Raw genomic sequence first — 24,144 nt, forward strand, 5'->3', positions numbered from 1 at the left:
CCTTTTTTTTTTTTTTTTTTTTTTTTTTTAAAACTGAAGCATGTTTCACAGAAACCTGAATTGCATAGAAGACCAAACACATTTTTTCACAGTGTGAATTATGAAAAGCTAGCTTTAGAGTTAGGAATCCTTTTGATCAAATTTTCAATTCAGTTTCATTCATACTCTGCTAATTACAACATAACGCTCAGCTAACAGTACATTGCATTCAAATAATATTAAAAGAAAATCCTAATATAATTTTACATGAGCAATGATGGCCGACATCAGAAAGGAAAAATCTCTTTTGCCATGAAGCGAGCGCCAGTACTTTACTTTAACCATTTGTGGTTAGGGGACAGTCGAAGAAGGAGAAAAAAAAGCATTGGAGAGATAACAACAAACAGGTTAACATCTGACAGAAAGCTAATCCCCACACTGCAGATGTGATAGTGGCAGGAAGCACAGATTACCAACTTCCTATTCCACAATCGGAGATCCTTCGGGAGGGTATGAAGAGAAAAAGCGGACACATGGAGGTATTGACATGCAACAGTGACAAATGAATGTGTGAAGAAGTGAGAAAAGAGGAGAAAAGCTGAGTTCATTATAGTCATAGAAACACTGAGGGAATCTTTACAGTTCCTCATTATTAACACCAACATTATGTGTGTGAAAATATTCTCTGCTCTTTGTGCCTTTCTACATCAACTCTCAAAATCTGAAGTGTACATAAACAAGAGTGAAACCTTAAGAAGCACATGAATGCAGCCGTTGCGCCAAACTACACAAGTGAATAAATATCCAATCCAAGAATTATTAATCAATCCATGGCTATCCCTAATGGACAATTTGCTTGGATTTAATTTGAGTAGATACCAAACTGACTCAAAAAGAAAAGCGTAGCTAATATAGATCACCTAATGGATGTGAATCTCAGGATTTAATGCCATAAATAGGGAAATGACATACACGTTTTTCCTTTTGTTTCACCTCATGTCACGATATTTTCAGAACACATTGTATATTCAACACCTGGTAAAGACAGGGACATACAGTACATAAATTACACCACATCATTTACATACAATTCATTCTCAGTTTCCATGTTTCTTATGCATACAACTCTTCCTAATCCTGATGCATTTGCATTCATGTCATGCACACATTACTGTGGAACATTTATTATTGGAACTCAGTGCATTTACATAGGTTAGTTTGTCTTTATACTATTATTGTAATAGAGTTTCTAAAGATTTCTTTTCTGAGAATGTGTGAAGAGTTCCTCTGAAATTCCTATGTATTTGAAAATAGGCTTAATACTTCAGAAGCTGTGGTGAAAGGTGAGAAATGAAAGGAATTAAATTGTAGAGTTTTGCTCTTTGTAAAGGAGCTGACAGTGTGCTGTCAGACTGGTGTGTGTGTGTGAGTGTGTGTATATATATATCCTGGTGTGTCTGTGTGTTTCTTTCATCGGACACTTTTTTGTTGAATAAATCAAAGTCCGTTCTGTTAATAGCATTACACTCCTCCCAAACGCCTGCTTGCTCTCCACTGGGGAGGGAGCTTTGTTTACTGTAATGGCATGTTTGACAGTAATGGTTACTGTCCATTAAGTGGACCCTGCAGGCTTTGCTTCCATTGCTGAATCACTCGGCGCTGTAGAGGGAGCAGAAATGGACTGATTTGCTTGCGAGGAAGATGTTGTGTACCAAAGAATTGTTAAATGTGTTGCTGCTCTTTTACCTCCCTTTGTTTTTTGTCTGCTCAGCATTTGTAGCATTTAAATAACAGCTGGTATTAATTGACCCTCTAAATGCGACATAGAGCATCCATTTTATGTAGTACAGCTGGACGCACTGTATTGACTTATAATCAGAGTAAGAAAATGCATGCAATGCAGTCGCTAGAGTATATCTCGCTTAACCCTGAACTAAAACGATAAATTCCATGATACAGTTTACTGAAACAGTAGCCCCTCCGTTCTTTCCCCTAATTAGTTTAAAAACGGTTGGAGAACTGTCTGCACCGAGCCTGTAATGTCACTTTTCGGCTGTAGCTGGAGCAGATGGTCACAAGGAGCCAGACAGAAGCCTCTTACACATCCGAGGAGGCACGGATTCTAGACAACAAATTCCATTAGCTTTCCTGCGGAGGCTTCCTGCTTAGTTTACTTGACACAGGACCACTTGTTTCACCTCAAAAATTAAAGATCAAGCAAATGTTTGGCAGATTTATCATTGAAAATCTGCATAAAATGCTAATTATGTTGTGGTTCTCTCAGATACTGACCTATATCGCCCACAGAATTCTACATTGTGTCTCTATTTTACTCCATTACAAGAGCACACTGACTTCTAAACAAACCAATATGACTTCATCTAATACTGAACTGTATAAAGGAGGTAAGAGTGTGCGAAGACTCCTTTGTTTTATTAGATTTTTTTCCCATGACATTTCAGTAATGGCTCAACTGCAACCTCGGGTTACTGGGACTACTACACTCAATCATGCATGAGTCAAATTACTTTTACCAGGATATTACCTCTCAAAGCCACGGAGGCTATGCGCAGAAGACAACACATGCAGCGCACTGTGCTTATGGGAGTAAATATGGATGTAACACGTGTCCTCATGTATATGTTTTGAAGTAGCCAACAATATTGTGAACAAATGATGAAGGAAAGAAGAATGTGCAACAATGTTATGAATGCCCTTTGAGGAGCGGTGTGGCTACCTGTATACAGGAGGTATAATTTGGATGTAGAGTTTTGTCAATTTTCAAAATATGATGTTGTAGCATTTGTCTCATTTCAGTGACATAAAAGCTGAATAAAATGAATGTTGATCATTAAAACTGACGCTTGGATTTGACAAACTTGATTTGTGCTGTTGAGGGTGTCATGTATGAGTCGTTCTGGACAGAAAAGTCAGAGTTGGGCCACTTTGTCACACCCAATATGGAATTTCCAACTTAATCAACACTAGTAATCTCCGTTTATGTAATTATAAAGCTCACTGTGCCTTGAGCCTCTTTTTAAAACATCTACACGTGAACATTTTGCAACACATTCTTGCTGTTACCATCAATCACCTGCATGTTTCACATAACAATCTATCAATCAGTCTTCTTCCATGCTGATTTTTCAATTCAATTTATTTGAGTCACCAGTTAGCTCAGATGAGCTGTCGGACCAAGGACCGGAGAACCCTGTTAAATTGCATGTTTGCATACACAGAAAGTCATTCAAGCCCAACAAAATTGTAGCAGGGACAATCTTCCTGTGAGGTTAGAGTGTCAACCACTACATGACTGTGCGATCGATCCATGGTCTTGTTCTGGATTAAACATTTATCCAATGCATCCCTAATTTGCAGTAATGAAGTACAAGTGACTGGGCGGATTTGTAGACACTATTGGGAAAGGCATAAATCCAGATGTCTCTTATAAAATCTTCAACCAGTAATGACACTTTGATAACACCTGCTTCAAACAAAAAGAAAAGTTGTTAATTCAAAGGTAAATGACAACGATTTCAAACAAACAGCAGTTAGATGTTTTCGGGTAGTTTTCCTCATCTACCTAAGATTACTTTAACTAACCTTCTTCATGACCTCCCTCCTTTACAAACGTCAAAGACGGCTGGGCATCGGCTTATATGCAACATCATGAACTGGCCTGTGAATTTTGACTACTTTCTACATCATCACCACCTTTCCCGTGGTTGTGTCGTGTCTGAGACTGTTTACCTCCGGATGTCTGTTTTCCTCATCTCTGACACCAACTGGTCATCTTCTGAGAAGCTTAACCTCGCACCTAAACCCTTCCAGTCCCCTCTCATAGTCATGCCCTGACCCCAGCAGAAATGAAGCCTCACTTTACCAGAAGGGGAAGAACTATTTGAAAGAGGTGCAGATCACAACACCCGCTAGACCTTAACCCAGCTTGTCAGCCGCTGACAGGAAAATGAACATTTTTAGTATTTCTTTTCTCACTTTTTACCCCATTTTATTTTTGCTCATAACTCAAAACCCTGTATGATATTATCATTAGGTTCTATTTTGTACAGTCTGCTGCACACATCAAAAGAGCTGACATCCAAATATACACCCTTTCGCTTTTCTCCTCCACCAAATGAAGATTTTTGTCCAAGCACATTTTTGCATTGTTGTTGTTGTTGTAATATCGAGTTTCACATCAGATACGTGTGTGTCGGTTCAGTCTCATACGTGGGCACCGCTCTGCATGCTGAATATTTTGTGATTCAAGTAGGTTTGTGTCAGCTGTGAAGAAAAGGCCGGGGTCTTGGAGATGAATAAAATCTTTATTGAAAGATTTTTATTTCTTTTTTAAACAAATTGAGGTGTTAAAAAAATTGAAAAAAATTAAACACGGCCATCTGTTGAAAAATCTGATTTCATTACATATTTAACAGGCTGGGAATTGTATCCTTCCCCATCAGCAATTAAACTGCTCATGTATCGTTGTGCATATCAATTAGCCCTCCGCAGGTCAATTTTCAAATCAACTTCATGCACAGTTGATTGTATTTTCTCTCACTTGTGTCGCTGGTAATATGCTGTCAATCTGTTTCTCACAATCATTAAATTCTTGGTTATATTTCAGATTTGACACCATTGACCCATGCCTAATACGTGAATTTATTCAGATGTAAAGTCTCTGAAGCGTTTGAAAATTGCTCTCGCAAAACCCCAGTCAGTCATCTCGCTGGCCCAGAGATCTCTGTGAATAGGAAAGTCAAAGTCGCACAGATGGCACAAGGAATGGTCTGTTCCCTGCAGTAACACTGTGGTAACAGTTTAACAAAGGCACATTGTAATTGTAAAACTGTCAGCTATGGTAGATGGGAATTGAGTTGCTCCCTCTGCATCTGCATTGTTGGAGTTGTTACATGAAAAAAAAAACCTTTAGATACGTCTTGGCCGAGCCTTTGGGTCCGCGGCCTCAAGACCAGGGGTGAGCAGGTAATTGACTCATGGACGGACGATGGGCTCCTGTGAATGAATGGGCAAAACACAAGTTGACCTCTGATTTACAAAAAAATATAAATATTCTCGAGGAAAAATATTGTCTTCTGATGTTCCTGTTCTACAAATATTGGCCGGAACTTCTTTAACACAACAATCTGTTCTCCACAAACTTAACCAGATGACTTTGCTTGGATGTATAGGCCTTAACTTGCGTTATCCATCTGTTCTTGTACTATGTACCCAGAGGTAAAAATTGTTAACCAGACTGTTCAGACTGTATCTGTGAGGTCTGCTTGTTTGTTTGTTTGTTTTTTTTTAAATTGTGTGTTTTGCCTTAATGTTTACCGATTCCTTTTTTTTTTTTTTTTTTTTAATGTTGTGTAAATCCTTTTGTGACTCGTCTGAAAATGAAGAATTTTTTTTCTTCTTCTTCATTCAGATTCTCGTCCATGTGGGCTTCCTGACAGAGGAGTCTGGGGATGTTTTCAGCCCCAAGGTGCTGAAGGGAGGTCCACTGGGTGAGATGGTGCAATGGGCCGATATTCTGACTGCACTTCATGTGCTGGGACACGATCTCAAGATCTCAGTTTCCCTGAAGGAACTGCATGGGTAAGATGAACTTGGACTGATTTCTCTCTGCGTTGCATGCTGTTTGGACACGGTTGCTGTAGATATACAGTGCACAGCTTTGTGTTGTGGTGTGAATTATTAGAAGCTTGTTGAGTTACAGAAGTTGCGCAACACTTCGTAAAACCATTAACAGTTATCTAGATTTCTACGCTGAATGAAAATGCTTTGTTGTTCACTCTGGATGCTCCACCAGTGACAAGCAGCGTGATTGGAGTGCGGTTGCCCACACACGGTTTTCGATCACCTTTGGCCGCACGCTGATAAGTTATCTCTGCCTCTGCTGCACTGTGCTGTTACAGCCCGGGGGCTTGACAGCATCTCCACAGCTCCTGTGCCTCCTTGCTGCTGCAGCTCGGTGACTTCTGAATGATAACAGGCTTGTCACTCATCACAAATATAAGCGATTAGGCCAGTAGACACACGCACCCACACAGACTTACACATCTGCACGGTGTGCTTTCTAGTCAGTCAGACGAGTTGGTTTCATCTGTAAAAAAAAAACAACAACTATTGATCGTCATGTTGGCGAGGTGCAAAAACAACAGTTCAGAAAGCAGATGGGCCGGGTCCTGGTTTGAGTGTGTGACGCAGCGTCGCGATTTTTCCGAACTGTGCTGGTTTCACGCTGGCTTATTGGTGTAATGACTGAGCGCAACACCGGATTTGCTGTTGATTCTTCTTCACCAGAGCACTGCCAGTGTGACGCTGACCAGAAATAATACGCGTTGCTTATCGAACACTTTATCCCTTGCTGTAAGGGAAAGAGGCAGGGGCAGTGATGAGTTATAGCTGCCCTTTGATCTTAAATTTCAGGCAGCGAAGAAAAGCTGCTTTGATAAGGACAGACTAGGGAGATCAGTGAGGTGCGGAAGCCGCAGTGGGAATGCTTCTGCTGGCCACGCCATTATTTACTCCACTAATTGGTGTCATGGTGTATTGAATCACTGCAAGCCTTCTCCGTTGGGAGCCGCTTCATAAATGTTTAGAAAATTGCAGAAGTTCTGAAAGAAGCTCCCAAAGAAGCATCAGCCAAGGTTAGCGGTAATCCTTTCAAAGAGCTGAATATAGCGGTATACGGAGTGTGTGTCTGCATTTCGGTGTTTATGCTACAAGAGAGAGACATTTGAGGGCTTTAGTGCTCTATAAAAACTGATCGTGGCTTCTATTTATCAGCAAATAAAATGTTCAACCCAAGAGAAAAAACATGGAAGGCGAAAATCGTCAAGGATGGATTTGTCCGTTTTTGGACTAAATTCTCATTGCAATACAGCTCAAAAAAACAGCACAGTTTGCATATCACTCTTTTTTCAAAGTAGGCCGTTATTGACAGATGCCAAACTTCCATAAATCTCTTTTCTGTGACTTTTATTGAACAAAAAAGCAGAACATCTCTTACTCCGACTCTCCCACACGCTATTAAATTGACAGATCGTTATGTGGGTTGTGCTCCCACAGATTCCCTCAGGCTTGTATCTATTTACATTTCCTGCTCTCTACTTTTCCACCCATGCGATGCACTGGAGCTTAATATCTTGAAATGGCCCGCTGTGGTTCTTATGTAGACGGTATTGTTGGTATGTTCTCAGTCTCTCTGATAGACAGATTAGCCACACTGGGAATTTACTTACAGTAAATATCAAGCTGTTGGTTTGCATTGCGTAATTGCCTTTGACTGGCAACGTTCATGCTCTCCGCTGGCTTCACTGGCTCATCACTTCGGCGGGCGTCTTTACAGTTCTGCTCAGATAAATCCATTCTCCTCACACATGGCTCCTTCGACCATTTTTCTTTTTTTGTTTTTTGAAATTAAGGTCCTTTTTTCCCACCAGTTGCTCCACTTTTTTCTTCAACAATGTATTGCAGAATTTTCTGAGGAAAATCTAAATTCCACCAACTTTGAAACCACTTTTAAATGAGTTTGTTATGGATTATGATTGCTCAGTTTTTGCATCAATCTGTCGCCTTCCGATCCTATTAGGCTGGAGTTCAATCTGTGAAATAAAATTATATCGCCACTAAACTCGTTGAACTGTGGCTCATTTAGTGAAGTTGATGTTCTCTCAGATACCAGATGAATATGTGGTCTCAGACTGGTGCTGATGATGTGCTGTGAAACATTTAACAGTTGTCCAGTGTGAGCTGCCGGTGCTAGGCAGTAGTTAGAATCACCCCTTCTGCCTTTTTCTGCTGTGCCCTTGGCTGCTGTCCTGCTTTAAGAAAAGCAATGTTCATGCTCCGCACATAGGTTTCAGTAATTGGTGATATCTCCAGGTACATTGGCCATGTTCAAGTGCTTACAGGCAGGAGCTCAGGTGATGCACTGATGATCTGCCCTGTGTCCTTGATAGATAAAACGCTATAGGAGATAGATTAATGACTCACAGAAAACAAAGCTTCAGTTAAATAAGAATCCTTGTGCTTCAGCATATTTAGATGTCTGAGTTACGTCAAGTGGCTGGTCTCAGAACAGGACGCCTCTGCTCAACTTTCAGTTCATCCACAATGAAACCTTCACCCTTTCATAGAGGATGCGGCCCGACACCCTGTGAGGAAAACATATTCTAATTGCTTGTTTCCACCATCTCATTCTTTTAATCATGTAGATCGCAAATGAACCACATGATTTATATGTACAATTAGGACAATACATTGCGGATCATAAATTTTTTTTTAAAATGAACAATATGCTCCCTGTGTATTTACAAATGTCACACTTTTCTGTGTTATTGTTTGTAAAGTTGCCACCTGAAAACACTATTAACCCTTTGTTGCATCACATATTCTCAATAAATCAAGACGGTGGCCTCTTTGAGACAATAATCCATAAATGTTGTCATCTAATAAGTGGATAAGTGGGATACTCATGTAAGATTTGAAAGATGTTGACAGGAGGAAGAGCCATTAAATGCAGAGTAAAGGCAAATATATGTAAACCCCAAAGGAGGATAATGGCTGTACATGGGGAAGAAAAATACCATCTGTCTGCCTGCTTTCCTGGATTTACAGTAATTGAGGTAGAGACCAAGGAGGTCTCGACAAGATTTCTGTCAGTAACACCCGCACTTGTCCCACACTCGGGGATGAGCCCTACAGCAGTTTTGTGGAGGTGCAAAGACAGCTGTCACTTCCGCCTGAGCATTTTCCCTCATCTCCTCTCCGAGCGACACGGGTAATTAGCCCACAACAGAGCGCGGCATTGCAGCACCTGAGGAGAGAGGGAACAGAGCAAGGAAAGAAAAAGGGGAGACGGCTTCACGCTGTCAGGTATAGAAATTTTTGTCAGCAGTGTGGAGAAGTAATGGAAGCACACACTTCATCATAATAGTGTTGTCATCCAGAGATAATCTGAAGAATACCAATATTTCAGTGTTTATTTTTTCCAAACAGTTCCATCCTTCCTCCACCCACAGGATACACTACACCTCAGCTACCTCTTCTGTCACAGTAGGATTTCACTCTCCCCCCAAACTCTGACTCTTCCTTTCTGTCTTATAGAAGGCTTTCCCACTTTTCTGCGCTTTAGCATGCAGGTTGTGAATGCAGCCCTGTGGAGGTGTTTTGTAGACAACCTCTTGCTATTAATTTTATCTAAATTAGGATCTTCCGAGCATATTAACAACGCCATCAGATAACTCCACCCTGTTTCTCAAACATGAAGAGGAGCCTGATGTGAGTGATCAGTAATAACCTCAAGAAATGATTTATTGAATGGCAAAGTCGCGGGTCAACTGTCTGTCATCAAGGAAGCCATCATGCTATCCCTGAACAGCAAAAGAAATGATATTCTTGAACAGGCATTTATGAGAATAAGCCGAAAAGCCTTGAAGTCAAAGCAGGTTTTTCCCCTTTAAATCTCTAAGACTCGTGACTGTCAGTATGAGGTTTTTTACCCCTATAAGTAGCCTACTGATGCACTCTCACCCTGCTTCCTTTGTATCGATGCCATTGTTTCTATGAAATGAGGAGCATTGTTTAAAAATAGCCTGAGCAAGATGTTGTGGACATAACAACTTAAAGATTTGTCGTCACTGAAGCAAAGTAACGTAGTGACTGAGCTAAAATTGCTCTTCATTCAAGTGTTGCACTCATCATTTTGCGCTATCACCTCATCGTAATCACCACAGTGCGAGGACAATGGGCTCCCCTCACAGAGTCCTCCTATTTTCTCTGATGAAGTTCAAGCTTTGTCTCACGCCGAGTAGTTATTTTTTAAATGGATGTTTTAATGAACTTCCAAATGTTTATTACATTGTAAGATAATTCTGTCAACGGTCATTGGATAGATGCTCTAAATCTGATGTATTTGGTGAGGCTTTATTCATAGTCTGCAACTATTATTAGTGGGAAGATGCATGACATCAACCAATCAAAGAATTGTATGACAATGCACAATGTTTCTTTGCTATGAAGAGAGGAAAGTTGTGGGAATCACAATGGTGAAAGAGAGTCAAGGATAACGATGGTCTGTTTCGAGATTTGCAAATTTTGGTGCAGACCATTGATTAGGGCAGTGTGTTTAATGTACAGTATTGTGTGTGTGTGTGTGCGCGCAGTTGATCACTGAATGTGTAGGAGGCATTTCTCCTCTTCTGTGAGCTTGACGCAAAGCAGCAGAACTGCTCATGTTCCCGTGCACATTGCCACAGATACTGAGCCCAAAAAAGCCACCGAAAGGATTGAAATGCAAACGTCACACCATAGTAGGGTGTTAACGCAGTGTGTCAAACTGGAACAAAAACTGTAAATTTAGACATGTAACGTTGTGCTGAAAAGAGAGACATCAAACAAGACGAGGTAAAGCATTTTTTTTTTAAGGTGAAATATAAAGCTAAAATAAAAAGTAGTCAAAAACAGAAAGGAAAAAGAAAATGGATCCCATAAGGTTTATCCCGGATGTTTTTTGCTATTTATAAACTTTAATGGAAAAAAAATCAGGTTTTTGATATCTATTTTACAGTTCTCCATCTTAAAACAATGTCTCATAAGGACACCGTTCATAACGATATGAGCTTCAAGAGGGAATCAAGAATAGAAAGTGAAGAAAATGTGAAGATGGGGAGCTGAAAATCTTGTCATTTTTCTCCACATGTGTTTTATAAATGATGTTTTCTTCACAAGTGTTTAAAGTCTTCGTCTTGTGTTCATAAAGTGGCCAAACACATTTATCCTTCTTTATGTTTAATGCAGCCAGCATATTTTGATTAGTGTTTTTACCGTTTACTTGAGCCAAACAGGCCATTAAGTTAAAAAAAAAAACAAAGAGAAGGAATTATTTCAAAATACAACAACAGCAACATGCTGGATTTTTTCTTCTTTTTTTTCCACCCTCTCCTGCGATTGCCTTGTCCCAGTGGTCCATCAGCATGCCAGACACTGCTCCCATAAGCCTGGCTGGCTTGGCTGGCAGCATCACATGTTTCTGCCCATGTCATTCCCCTCACGCTGTGAGCCCTCTCCCCTGCTGCCCTGCAGCCCTCAGTAAACTCCGTGCCCCCAGCCTCATCTCCCCATATGTGCCCAGGAATCTGCCTCAACCAATTCCCCTCCCTGCTGGACATGCGCACCCTTCCTTTTGGAAAAGTAATGCTTTGCGACTGTGTAGTCTCTTTCACTCATTTGTTTCTCTGACTCTCTCGCTTTCATCAAACTGGTGGAGTGCCGTGGTGCCAGTGGCCAGCTGTGAAATACAGAAATTGTGCCCAGCGGTGGTTGTCAAGTGTTGTAAATTTATGCAAGTCCTGCACCTTTGTTCTTTCCTTTGCGTGTCTTTCTTTTGTGCTGTGTCACAACTTGATTTTCCTCTGTAAAGTCAGGGTAGGTCATTAAAACCCACCTTGGCTTCATTACGGAACACCTTGACACTGCGGTTGCAAAATTCTGAGAAGATATGACGACTTTCTTTTTGTCTTTTTATTTTATAAAGAAAACTCATATTTACCAAGATTATTTTTGCAGCTAGAACTCTATTAATATGTGTATGTATTTGTACATTTCCTGTGTAATCCACGACCTATATGCGTGAAGTAGTATTTTGTGGAATATCTTGTTGAAAATGTTGAGCATGCCTCTAGTTTATACTCTCAAACAGCTTCTACTGCATTTGAAAGGTAGCTCAGTAGGGGAATATTGCTGAGACTGCTCATGGAGCTGCTGCCTTTTGACACTGTTGAGTAAAATCACACTAAAGTGAAATGTCTTCAGTATTTATTAGTTTGGCTCTGTTGTGTGTCGTTAATAGTTGACAGAGGAGCTGAACATTATCGAGGAACTCGCGGCATCTGATCGAGGCTACGCGGACGGCGCTTAGTTAGAAGAACAAATTTATTGGTGTTTTGGGCTTTTCACAAGATTTGTGGATAATGATCAAAAGATAAAATAATGCAGGTCTTATCCTTTAATCTTGTGTTTGTGTGTGCGTAAATGTGAAGGAGCTCAAGATAGGTTGTTTGTGTCCTTATGCATGCTGTGTCTGTGCAGAGATACAGTATGTGTGCCTTCCCCCATTTCCACTCTCCTGGTTCCTTAATGCACTTTAATCCCTTTACTCTTCCCTTAAAGTTTCTCTGGATTTGCATATATCCAATTAAACCTCTGAACAGCAGCAGCTTTTAGAGGATCTGTGAGGAGCTGAGTCTCATACAGTTCTGCACTCAGTCACTGTAATACATCTGCTCTCATAGTTTAATGCTCCCCAGCAGTAAACTGTGAGAGCCCGTACCAACTGTAATTCAAACCTAAACTCCTGCAGTGAAATCCGACACGGCCAGGCTCATAATCAACCAGGTAGAAGCCACACATGCTCGCATAAGAGGTTATCTCAAAGTGCATCTGTAGTTTGTCCTCAGGTGTCATTTCTGTGCTTGTGAGAGCTTCAAGAAGGTAATTTCAGAATATTACCAGCTCTGATCTCTCAAATCAGCATCAATGTTTGTTTTGCGTCATTATACATGTCAAATTCCAAATGATTTTTTATTTTTTTTTATCTAAGAATATAACCGTTTAATAAAATAAAGCGAATTTACTTGGATAGTAATGGAGACCAATTAGATAATTAAAATAATTGTGCGATACAACAGTTCCAAGTCCTGCAATCGGCTAATAATTTTTACTTTACTTGATACAAGGGATGTGTGGCTATGGCTGGGGGTCTGAGGTTCATTACTTTCCTCAGTCATGGCTATCCTGTGTTAAGGATCCTCTCAGCTATACTGTAACATGTCCCCTCCCGCACAGTGTTTATACTACAGACAGCATAAATGCAACTCAAGTGAAGCCCCTTTGTTTGTCTAAGCACTAACCTGCTGGACTGTGTATCTATCGACTGATGAAACCGCATCTTAAAGCACCATTGGCGGATACACTCTTGCTCATTATCTTTTCTACTGTAGAGAAACTGGCTGCCACGCCTGTTTGTCTACAAGGCTGCAGCGCTGACTAAATATGTTCACTGTCCAAGAGAAGATCGATAGGCTGCTGTTTTGTAGGTGTTTGTTTGTTGTGCAGGGTGTGTTTATGGGGCAGGTAACAAAAGGAAGCCAATGTAAGATCACACATCTCATCAAATCCAACAAAAAAAAAAAAAAACTTTTTTTTTTTTTTTTGTAACCCTCAGTGGACTGTTCTGACTGTTGAAACTTTTAACAATTTGTTATTGTGTTTGGTGACATAACGTTTGAACAAACAAACAAACATTGCATTACACTATATAAGGCTAAGTCTCAGCTTTAAGTATGATGGATCTTTGTTCAATCCGGTTGTAGCAGGAAGCATCTGATGTAAAAATTCGCCAAATCTGTGTGAAGTGTAAATAATAATGACTTGCTGTCGCAACCTGTTTATACGTGAGCCACCAAATCGACACCCATTGTGCTTGATCATAATCAAATGTGTTGTAGCTGCAGAAGAGTTTACATTATTTCCTCACTAATTGAAGGTATTGGGACTTGTTTAAAAAAAATTTGATTGGCATCTATTATTTCACTATATTTGATTGATATCTATGTGTTGCTGAGTTCACGTCTCGCTTGTCGAAAGGTTAGTAGATGACGGGTGGCTGACTGACAGATGTGCGTCACTCTCCAGGTGTTTACCTTTTTCCTTTTGATCGCACATAAAAGGGCGGAAAGAGTCCAACCTTCCGTTCACCCGTCAGTCTTTTCATCTGTTGAGACTGTGATTAGAGCCAGAGGGCAGAAACCGGCATAAAGACCAAAGAACTTACCATGAGATGGATAAGCTAGTCTTTCCTAAGAACAAAACAAAACAAGAAGCATCCATTGAAATGCTATATTTAGTTGAGCAGAGTAGAAGGGTCTGAGGAAACAGGAGAAAACATTGGTTGACATCAAAATAAACACAAACGGGTCGCCCACGGACACCTGCAGCTGATGGCAGAAAAAGCCTTCAAGCTTTGGAAAAGAAGCCAACAATCACAGGCTGTGTGAGTGCCAGTTGAGAGCGCACAGGTGTATAAATATCACAGTTTATAGACAACTTCAACAGCAGAGGAATGAAGAGGCTTTCCTCTAAATCCCATCAGCATTAGGAGGTTGGTGCAAATCACTGAATGCTCCATATTGACAAAAACAAATGTCATGCGTTGTACATACTGTATGAAACCAGCTCATTTTGTCATCGACTTTCATTGAATGTCAAATCCATTTTTTTTCTTATTTCAAATAATTTTAATTCAAAAAATAAATAACTTCCCTCAAGAACTGACTACATATTTTTTTTAAATGGTTGTACTGTAGCTGCCACCATGCAGCCATTGACAAATGGGGGTGGAGGGGGGTACATGGTCGTGTAGTCGTGTGGAGCTGGTGTGATGAGCTGGCACCCGCATGGCGCCGTCCTGGATCATCGCCAGATCATTCTCTGTGTAAAGGTCGGGGTTGATGAGGTGGATCAGGTCAAAGAAAGATAAGATGGACGTCATAACCTGATGCAAAAATGATAAATATATATGTGTGTGTGTGTGTGTGTGTGTGTGTGTGTGTGTGTGTGTGTGTGTGTGTGTGTGTGTGTGTGTGTGTGTGTGTGTGTGTGTGTGTGTGTGTGTGTGTGTGTGTGTGTGTGTGTGTGTGTGTGTGTGTGTGTGTGTGTGTGTGTGTGTGTGTGTGTGTGTGTGTGTGTGTGTGTGTGTGTGTGTGTGTGTGTGTGTGTGTGTGTGTGTGTGTGTGTGTGTGTGTGTGTGTGTGTGTGTGTGTGTGTGTGTGTGTGTGTGTGTGTGTGTGTGCCGTCGAATTAGTCTGGCTTTTCCCTCCCAGTTTGTTTGGTGTCAGGTTATCTTGACAGGCGGTAAGCTCTTGTTTGTATTCAGAGGATTTCACAAAAGTGTACATCCACTCACACCCACCATGCTCAGTTGTATTTTTTGTGGGCTGCAGGTCTTAAGAACTGCTGAAGTTTGGAAAAAAATGTAATCAAGCATGTCTATTTTCATTACAAGACAAAGTACCGCTTCGTCGAACAAAGTGCTTCCTTGATCCTTACTGAAAGGAGAGCGCTCTGAAGCTTCACTGTACTTTGTCATAGCAGACAGCAAATTTACATCTGCGGTCTTGTCTGTTTTTGGTAACTGGAGGCTCTTTTGTAGCTGTTCTTCTCTTGATTTTCTTTATCCCTAATTCCCATCTGGCCTGGTGGTAATATAGTGTGCTGTGAGCAGATATTTAATGCAATAAGTTGTTTTATGGTTATCCAGGTTCTTCTATTCGGGTTATATTCAGATGACAGAAATACGATTAAAAAAAAAAAAATAATAATGAAAAAAAAAGAAAACTGCCCATGTGAACAAAACTGATGTCTTTCTCCTGAGACTCTCATCTTGGCTTCAGATTTAAAAAAAAATATGACTTGAAACAGTTATACCTTTGTTTCTGTCAGAGATATGTGGCCAAAGAAATTTGCCGCAGGTATCGGATTGTGTGATTTTTGTCTGTGAATGAAATGAAAACATGTTGTTCACACAAATTGGGCGAGTCTCCATTGTGAAACAATCGTGCTTGGTAGTGGTGAATTCTGTCTTGTCTGGTTGAATGGGTCTGCCCTCTTGCTGAGAGCTCTGACATGCTTCACATCCTGATCGGGTGCTTTCATTCCTGCTGTGTCTTTCTTGCTTCTTGTTTCTCCTTCAACCACACTTGAACGCATATCTGCTTTTTTTTTTTTTTTCTTTTAAAAAGCTCAAGCTTTTAACACATTCTCAATCACTGCAACACGACTTCCCACGCCCACTTTAAAATTATTTTGAATTCTTGTTAATTTATTAACTAATAATCAGGTATTGATACACAGCTCCAGTGACAAATTCTAAAGTAATTCATCCCTTTCATAAATAAATTTTTACCTTCATGCTTTTTTTGTCCTCGATACTAAATTGAGTATTCATCTGAACTGTGTGCAGGTTTTTGGGCGTCCCTCCCGGAAGAGGAAGCTGCCCTCTGACCGGACCACTGCCCTTTGACCTTATCTACACCGACTACCATGGCTTGCAACAAATGAAGCACCATATGGGTCTTTCTCTGAGGAAGCACAAGTTGGTCCTTTTTCTGTCCTTCTCAGTCTGTCTTGTCGGAAAACTATAATTGGGGTGTGTTGACCAAGCTCTAAGGCGACTGTTTGTTAATTGTGTCCCTTTGCGTAAACAGTAATTGCCTCGCTCACAAAATCTTTCTCTATTGGCTTCTTCGCTGGCCGGTGGACACAGAGTCTGTACCTGTGCTGTGCATCAGCAAAATTCCTCACGACCAATTTGGCCCTTTTAAACTCTGATCAATGACCCGCAGGCACAGCCTGCTGGATTGGTGTCACTTCCTCATTCTTAAAGTCATAAACTATGCACACGCATGCATGGTTATGTGCACCTTTTGGAATAAAAATTTGAAATAAAGGTTGCGAGTTTTTCTGTAAATGCCAAGACAACAGCAACCTCAGCCAGCAGTTGGAAACAGGAAAACAGTAAATGCTGTTGCTAAAGCTTTTGTTCTTCGCTTCCAGCTGGGCAGCATTATAGCAGTCACAGTATACAAGCAAATCCTGTTTTTATATAATAACAAGGGAAACAAAGGGAATGCTCTTTGAAACAAAACAACAACTCTAGTAAGAAATAGGGGGGGGGGTAAAAATGGAACATTCATGTCAGAGCAATGTTGAAATACAGAATTTATTCCTGGTTACAGTTGTTTGATCATAGTTAGTAGTTTTCTTGTTGTTGTTTTTGTTTTATCCTCTAAACTCCTGAGCAGGAGAAGAAACATCTATTGCTTGTTGCTGCTATTTGTTTCTCCATTATTTTCAATTCTTTAAAAACACGGCAGCAGTCGAATTCTCTGCTGATTTCAGTCAGCATCAGCTCAAGGTCAGCCGATCGACCGACTCTCCTCAGCTGTCGCAGATCGACAGACCAATACCTTCATTTCCTCCACAGACCTGACACTGATTAGACATCCGGGCCATTGACACATCCTCCAGATTGGATTACATCAATTGATTTCTGACTACCAAGTGTGAATATTTACTGCTGATAAGACGTTGATAAGTGATTTTCCCTGTTTACTCTCATTGTTAACCAAGTCTTTCTTTAATGCATGTCTATTTGAGAGCCTTGTGCTAGACTCAGACTTATATCACTAATAAGGGTTTTACATAGCAAAACATTCACAAAAACGACACTGTTGTTATGTTGAAATTGGCTCCTATTACTCAAAATGAGGATAATTGTTTTTTATTGTTGAGTACCATTTTCCGAAGTTCACCTAATTTGTACTCGTATTGCTGTTTTAGTGAGAAACAACAAGCCAGTGGGGTTAAATCATCTCTTTGTGATTTGCCTCTCTTACCTATGGCAGAGTGTTTTATTTGAAAGCAAGAAGGCAACTTCGTTCTAATTTTCGCTGCGTCTGCTTCTTATCTCCTTCTCCCAGGTGCCACATTCGAGTGATCGACACTTTTGGCACCGAGCCTGCTTACAACCACGAGGAGTACGCCACTCTGCACGGCTACCGAACCAACTGGGGGTACTGGAACCTTCACGGCCAGCAGTACATGACCATGTTTCGTAAGTGGGGTTTCACTTCTAGAAGGTCTTTTCACCAAGGCCAATCAGCCAGTGTGCATTTTGTTTGTGGACACTGTCAAATTGCTATTTCCTGTGATTTTCTGTGGTTATTGACGATCACTACTCAGTTGCGCTTGAGCACGTACGTGCATGTGGTGGTGTGAGCGAAAGTGCGAGCGCATTGTGAAAGTTTGTTGTGAAGGCCTCACAGACAGAGCTTGCTCAGAAACAGCTGCCCGGGCAGATGCCTGAGGCCTCCCGCTGAGACGGAGCACAACCAGTCATACAGACACACAGAGATGCACAAAAACAGAATCGCAAACATTTGTGGCACGTTTGGTGAAACTGTTGACAGAAACTTCACATGTTTGTACTCCTCTCTAATTAATTCAGTGACAACGGGCAGGCTTGCTGTTTCTGAAATACTTGCTGCTGTCACAAAGCCTGCGATGTCTACTTTCATCCCAGGTCTTCAAATTGACTGAAAATACCACTCCCCACTACTCCCCCCACTGTATTGTGTCTCCTTTGTGGGTGTGCCACCACTCAGAGTACAGTTTTATTTCCTGAAAACAGAGAGCGACGATATAAAAACCACAACTCCGCACTTATTGGACAAAAAAAACGACATATTCAATTATACAAAGGCAACTCAAGTAACCTTGTCAGAATATCTCTGCATCCGATTAGAAAATCATTTTACTATTTTGTGTCTTTCATCACATTAACACTATATCTGGAAACTTTTAAACTGAACGGAACTTTTCACAATTCCCCATACTGCTTCTTCCACTCCACAATGTGAGCGGCAGCTTGGATGCACACGACACGACCTTTAGTTTGACCACATTTTCTGAGACATAAAAATGGAATTGGTGCCCTGTCTTGCCAATTACTTTGTTTGTCCTTGGCAGCCCACACACCAGACAACTCCTTTATGGGTTTTGTTGCGGAGGAGCTCAACGAGACAGAGAGGCTGAATATCCAGAGGAACAAGGTCAATAATATGGCTGTTGTCTACGGCAAGGAAGCCAACATGTGGAAGGTGAGTAAAGCACTATACCCCCTGTAAATCTCCATCTAATTAAAGAGGATATTTTTATGTTGCCAATACTGTTTCAAGAGGTGGATAATGGTAATGGTAACACATGGCACAGCATCTATTGGTGCTTTAAAAAGTGTTCTGAACGCGATAAAATCAGGATGGGTGATCAGTTTGAGGGGCATCTAAAAATTGCATCCGATAGCGGAGGAACACCTACTAAATTTTGCATTAACTGCAAACACACGCCTCCTCCAGGAATCTGGCCTGAAGCGTGACGGGAAAGGAACAATTGTTTTTTGTTTAGTGTAAATTTTCCCTTCGAGCAATTGCCAGGGTTTCTTGCTCGTATTGTAACTTTGAAGTTTGCTGCAGCCTCCCTCAAGGTTTGTTGTGCTTGAATCCGGCTGCTGCTTTGTTCCCATACTGCCACAGCTTTTCCAGTTTCTCAGTACAACTTAAGTCTGCTGTGTAACAATTGTGAATGTAAAAGATGGATGTTTTATAGCCACTAGTTTTGGGGTCCCTCCAGATAGAAAATGCCCCCTTGCTCTGAGCAGAAAAATCCCTCTGTCCTACTCTTGAGGTCCATGTTTGAGATTTGAGGCCTGTACCTGATGAAAGAAAGATTGTCCACTACTATCACGTTCTCCCTATTTTTTATTTTTTTTCCTACATCTGCTGCTTTGGATTCACTTCTCTTCGTTCTGTCCTGTTCTTTATTCATCACCTCATGATGCATCATTGATGGCTCGACACAGCTTCAAGTGAGTACGCCTGCTTTTCAAAGGAATTACTGGGTCTCCAAATGTCAAAACTCTCACCAAGAATGTTCCTGCAGTTTTTCTCGTAGATATATAGGTATATACGTGCGAGGTAGGGCAGCACAGTGGTGCACTGGTGAACAGTGCATACTAGACTTTTCTGCGTGCGTGCGTGCGTGCGTGCGTGCGTGCGTGCGCACACTGCCTTCACCCAGGGATAGCTGGGATCTGCAAGCTTTTCATAAAACTGATAAAGAAAAAGTACAGATGAATCCAGTTGCAGGGGAAGTTCCAAAATGTACACATACAACCCATTTCAAACTGGTAGAATAAAGTAGTTAAAAAAACAGTTACAAAAAAAAAAACTATTAGATACATTTACTTAAACATATATATGCATATAATATATAAACTTTGTCTGCAGGCTCCTCAAACGCAGCTCCACGTAATAACACTGCATTATATGATAACCAATGTAATAACATTTACAATCACTTTGTGATAAAGAACAAATTGTGATAATATTTCTCCCATTTCATAGCAAATTGTTACATATTGTGTTGGTGAGCTTTTTTTAATGAAAAAGTAATCATGTGGTGCATAGTTTAGTAAACAACAAGAATAAATGTTTTCAATCATGAAAAACAATATACTTTATAAATATTTGCATTTGATGCATTCTAGACCATTGATTCTTTGAAACTTTCAGTCGCTTGTTCAGCCTCCTTGCTCCTGATCCGTCGGTGTCATCTCCACATCTTTTACAATGCCGGTCATGTTTGACGCCACAATAACTGATCTGAAGCCAGCCGCCACTGAAGAATACTTTATACTATCTAGCTCATAGAGTCAAGAATTTGTTTCTTGGAACAAATTCGTAGGAATGAAGTCAAATTGTGGATGCTGTTGGAACATTGAATGCTCAAATGACTGTTTTTTTTACGGCACACATACGCACACAAAATGGTTTGAAATTACATTTCCTCAATGATAATGTTTATTCGAGAACATATTGGAAAACATTATTCAGCTTGCCCTATCATGCAATAAACCTTTAGTAGAGGTTTTGATACAAAGAATACAATTTTGAACTATTGCTTATTGTGGTAGACATACATTAACCACTGCTGAGCCTATTTTGGGGATTTGGACAGCATTGTTCAATGAGTGAAGATGTTTATGATGTCATAGTAGAGAAACTGGCAACGGGAACTTTGAACTCTCCTTTTAAACAAACAAGAACACATAGAAAAATGAATCTTCGCTGAGGCTGCGGAGGAACAGAGATCTCTATTCCTTAAGCCGGGTTGGAAAGACAATATTGTGTGCAGGTAACCAGTTACTGTGAAATTAAAAGTGGCTGGCATGGTGGAAAATGTCTGAATGATATAGACGGATCAGGCACAAGGAAGCTGAATAAACGACGAAATGACCAATACTGGACTTAACAAAAGACATGTTCAAAGAATCGGGAACAGCTCCAAACATTATCAAGTGGAGAAGAATAGCTTTGAGATTTTGGAAAAGGCTTATTACCACTTTTCATTTTATCTTTACTGGAGACTTTTTCAAGACCTCACAGTCGGAGCTCAAAGTCTTGAATTGGAGGATGACAATGACAGTGTTATTAGTATGATGAAGATGACCGACAGAGTTTTTCAGAAAAAATAATGACTGAATGATATCGCGGCCCTGCTTAAGTGATTAAAATACACCATGCAAAGCTATTTCTCTTTGAACTCTCAAACGCAACTTCTACGTATTTATTTCAGGATTTCACTGACATCTGATGTAATTTTGAATGTTTACTCATAAGAATGCATAAAATTTTACTTTTTATATTGTATATTGATTTCTGCAGCCTCTATCGTCAACATTGAAATCTTGCCTCCCCAGCTTTATCCATAAACTTCTCAGCTTTAGCTGTCCCTTTCATCTATAAACTTCTGATGAAAATAATTATATAAGTTTCTGACTGAAAGCTAGATTGGTTGTTGTTGCCCCGTTCTCTAATAGGACTTTCTTTACAATTATGACTCAAACTGCCACACAGCCACTGTTGTCAGAGAAAGATGAAACTACAAAATCTTTTGTTGTCAACTTCCAAGGTGACGCATTGTGACAGTTTGATTGTGCACAGACAGATATGGGATGGATTCTCACTTTAAGTGAAAGGACACGTGATTTCATCACCTTGTTGCTCAGTGACAGTAAAATGCCTCAAAATGAAAAATGAGGACTAACACTCAGATGACATTTATAAATGATTTATCCCTCCAAGACATAGCTTTAGTGAATTATTCATCACAGTCCTCCAGAAAAAAATCTTTTCTGAGATCAACAAATTCTTTCTTTTTTTTTTTTTCTTTTTTTTTTTTTGATAAAACTATTGGAATAACGCAGAGGAAACACAGGAGATGCACACTGATTTTAGTCTTTCATGTTGCATTGAAATTCCACAGGTGCTGGATAGCTGGTCACTTCCAAGATGATGATGTTGGTAGCCAAAGCAGACTCGGCTCATTAGAGCTTCCTCTGCTCGCCTCATTTCTCAGCCAACATCTTTCATTTTCTTTTTTTCTTTTTTTTCTGTAGTTGTTGTTATGCCCCAGCACCTTTGGGCTATTTCCTTTGGCCCTTTTAAGATACGCTTTGTGTATCACTAATGAATCAATTCAGCTCATTTAACCAGACAAGGCAACAATACTGCTGTAGGAGGAAAGAGAAACAGTTGAACATGAAACAGTACGAATATAAACAAAGACATTAAACATTTCCCGACGTGTTCTTCCTTTTCAGTTTTGACAATGATATGTGTTCAAACTAAATAATTGAATATTAAAAATAGTATGTATTGTATCAAAATACACTTAAATAATTAGTGCAGCATCCTCAGTGTTACAGTTTTGACAGTTGCTGACAATTTAGACTTCCCTGATATTTCAATTTGAAAACATTTAACTAGCATTGGCACATTAACATTTTAGAACCTGTTGAGATCAAAACACAATGTGAGGCCCTTGACCTCACAGCTCCCCGGCGCCATACTTTGAAATAACATGGGTTAAAAGCAGAAATATAAAGTGCAAAAAAAGTCTCGCATTCAACCTGAAATTAAGAGGAAGCGTTTGAGTGAGGCTCATACTCTCACACTTTGAAAACTTCAGGTCAAAATGTTTTCTTTTTGTTTATAATATCAAAGAGAAACCCTCCCTGGTAGCACATGCTCAGCAAAAAACCTTGGCGACAACTTGATCCAGTCGTTTTGCTGATAAATGCTTCACTTTACAATGCTTAACTAATTTCACCTCTTTGCCTATTTCAAAGGGTAAAGAAAATTTCCTGTCGATTCTGCATCGCTACATGGATGTCCATGGGACGGTGTACTATGAGACACAGCGGCCCCCGGAGGTGCCTGCCTTTGTCAAGAATCACGGCCTGTTGCCACAGCAGGAGCTGCAGCAGCTCCTCCGAAAGGCAAAGGTGAGATTTTCATGTCTTTACAGAGTTAAACTAAGTGCTTACAAAGTATTGACTTGGATAAGAGCGTTTCAGTGCCTGTCTTCATAAGCCGGTGTTCTTTTTTTTTTTTTTTTCCTCGTCATTAGCTTTTCATTGGATTTGGCTTCCCGTACGAGGGTCCTGCCCCTCTGGAGGCAATTGCCAATGGCTGTATATTTCTGCAACCCAGGTTTAGTCCCCCTCACAGCTCTCTCAATCATGAGTTCTTCAGAGGGAAGCCCACCTCCAGAAAGGTAGAAACAGTCGCCAGCAATCTATTTTATGTAATACACAAATAAAACGCACGCTGCATAGAACAGCATTGCTTGTTATTGATTCCTGCCTGAATGTGCTCCATTCCCGTTTCCTTCAGGTGTCCTCGCAGCACCCGTATGCAGAGCAGTATATTGGTAGGCCGCACGTCATAACCATCGACTTCAATAACTCTGAAGAGTTTGACGCCACCATCCGAGAGCTCATGAAGATCGATGTATGCACATTTTCTTTTTTTTTTATTGTTTGCAGTCCAGTCTTTGCAGCACTCATTCAACACTATAATGGTCTTCTAATATTGTCATCCACCACAGTACATGCTGCTGCATAATGGCATAGGTGGGAGCATGATTTACTCTTGTAGTCCTCGCAGTCTGGTCTGACCCACTTTTGAAGTCTCCAGCCTTTAATAGAGCTCTTAATCATGGCGTTCAACATTACAGCAAAATGCTTAGCTGGCTCCCTCTCTGCTCCCTGCTCTCCTAATTGCTTGAGATATTGAGCAACTCAGTGGGAAAAGTGTGCCCACATCTTGGCTTACATGGCAGCTTTCTGCAGGCCAGCCGCACAGGCAGTGAGCATTGTCCACAACAGAGCGCATTAATCAATCACACTGTGCTCAATCTGTCACCAGAACAGCGCTGAGCCACAGCCAAGAGTCTCACAGAGCCGCCACGCATGTGTGTGCTTCCACCTGCCAGGTGTGTTAAATAGACCTGGTGTTTTCCTGCTGATAGGGCAAAATAAAGTACCTGTTGTTGCACGAGGTAATCCATACAACGTGAAACAAAAAAAATTAAATTGAAAAGAAAATATCTTATCTGGCATTATAAGCAGTGCTGGAACAAGTGAAGCTTTATCTTCCACAATCCTGACGAGCACAGCAAAATGGAATTAAAAAG

At 40.5% G+C, this 24,144-nt stretch overlaps 1 protein-coding gene across 1 annotated transcript in view; it reads left to right on the forward strand.

The window, feature by feature from the left end:
- Positions 1-24,144, forward strand: part of mgat5b (alpha-1,6-mannosylglycoprotein 6-beta-N-acetylglucosaminyltransferase B) — a gene marked incomplete at both ends in the record, with an annotated part of 64,973 nt that overhangs the window by 32,052 nt on the left and 8,777 nt on the right. The window contains 7 exons of the mRNA XM_080488615.1: positions 5,411-5,580; positions 16,010-16,141; positions 17,529-17,662; positions 18,577-18,707; positions 22,796-22,951; positions 23,077-23,223; positions 23,343-23,459. Coding sequence (XP_080344741.1) covers positions 5,411-5,580; positions 16,010-16,141; positions 17,529-17,662; positions 18,577-18,707; positions 22,796-22,951; positions 23,077-23,223; positions 23,343-23,459 — 987 coding nt within the window. The remainder of the gene's footprint in view (positions 1-5,410; positions 5,581-16,009; positions 16,142-17,528; positions 17,663-18,576; positions 18,708-22,795; positions 22,952-23,076; positions 23,224-23,342; positions 23,460-24,144) is intronic.

The sequence above is a fragment of the Lipophrys pholis genome (assembly GCF_963383615.2).
Source record: "Lipophrys pholis genome assembly, chromosome: 19".
NCBI lineage: Eukaryota > Metazoa > Chordata > Actinopteri > Blenniiformes > Blenniidae > Lipophrys > Lipophrys pholis.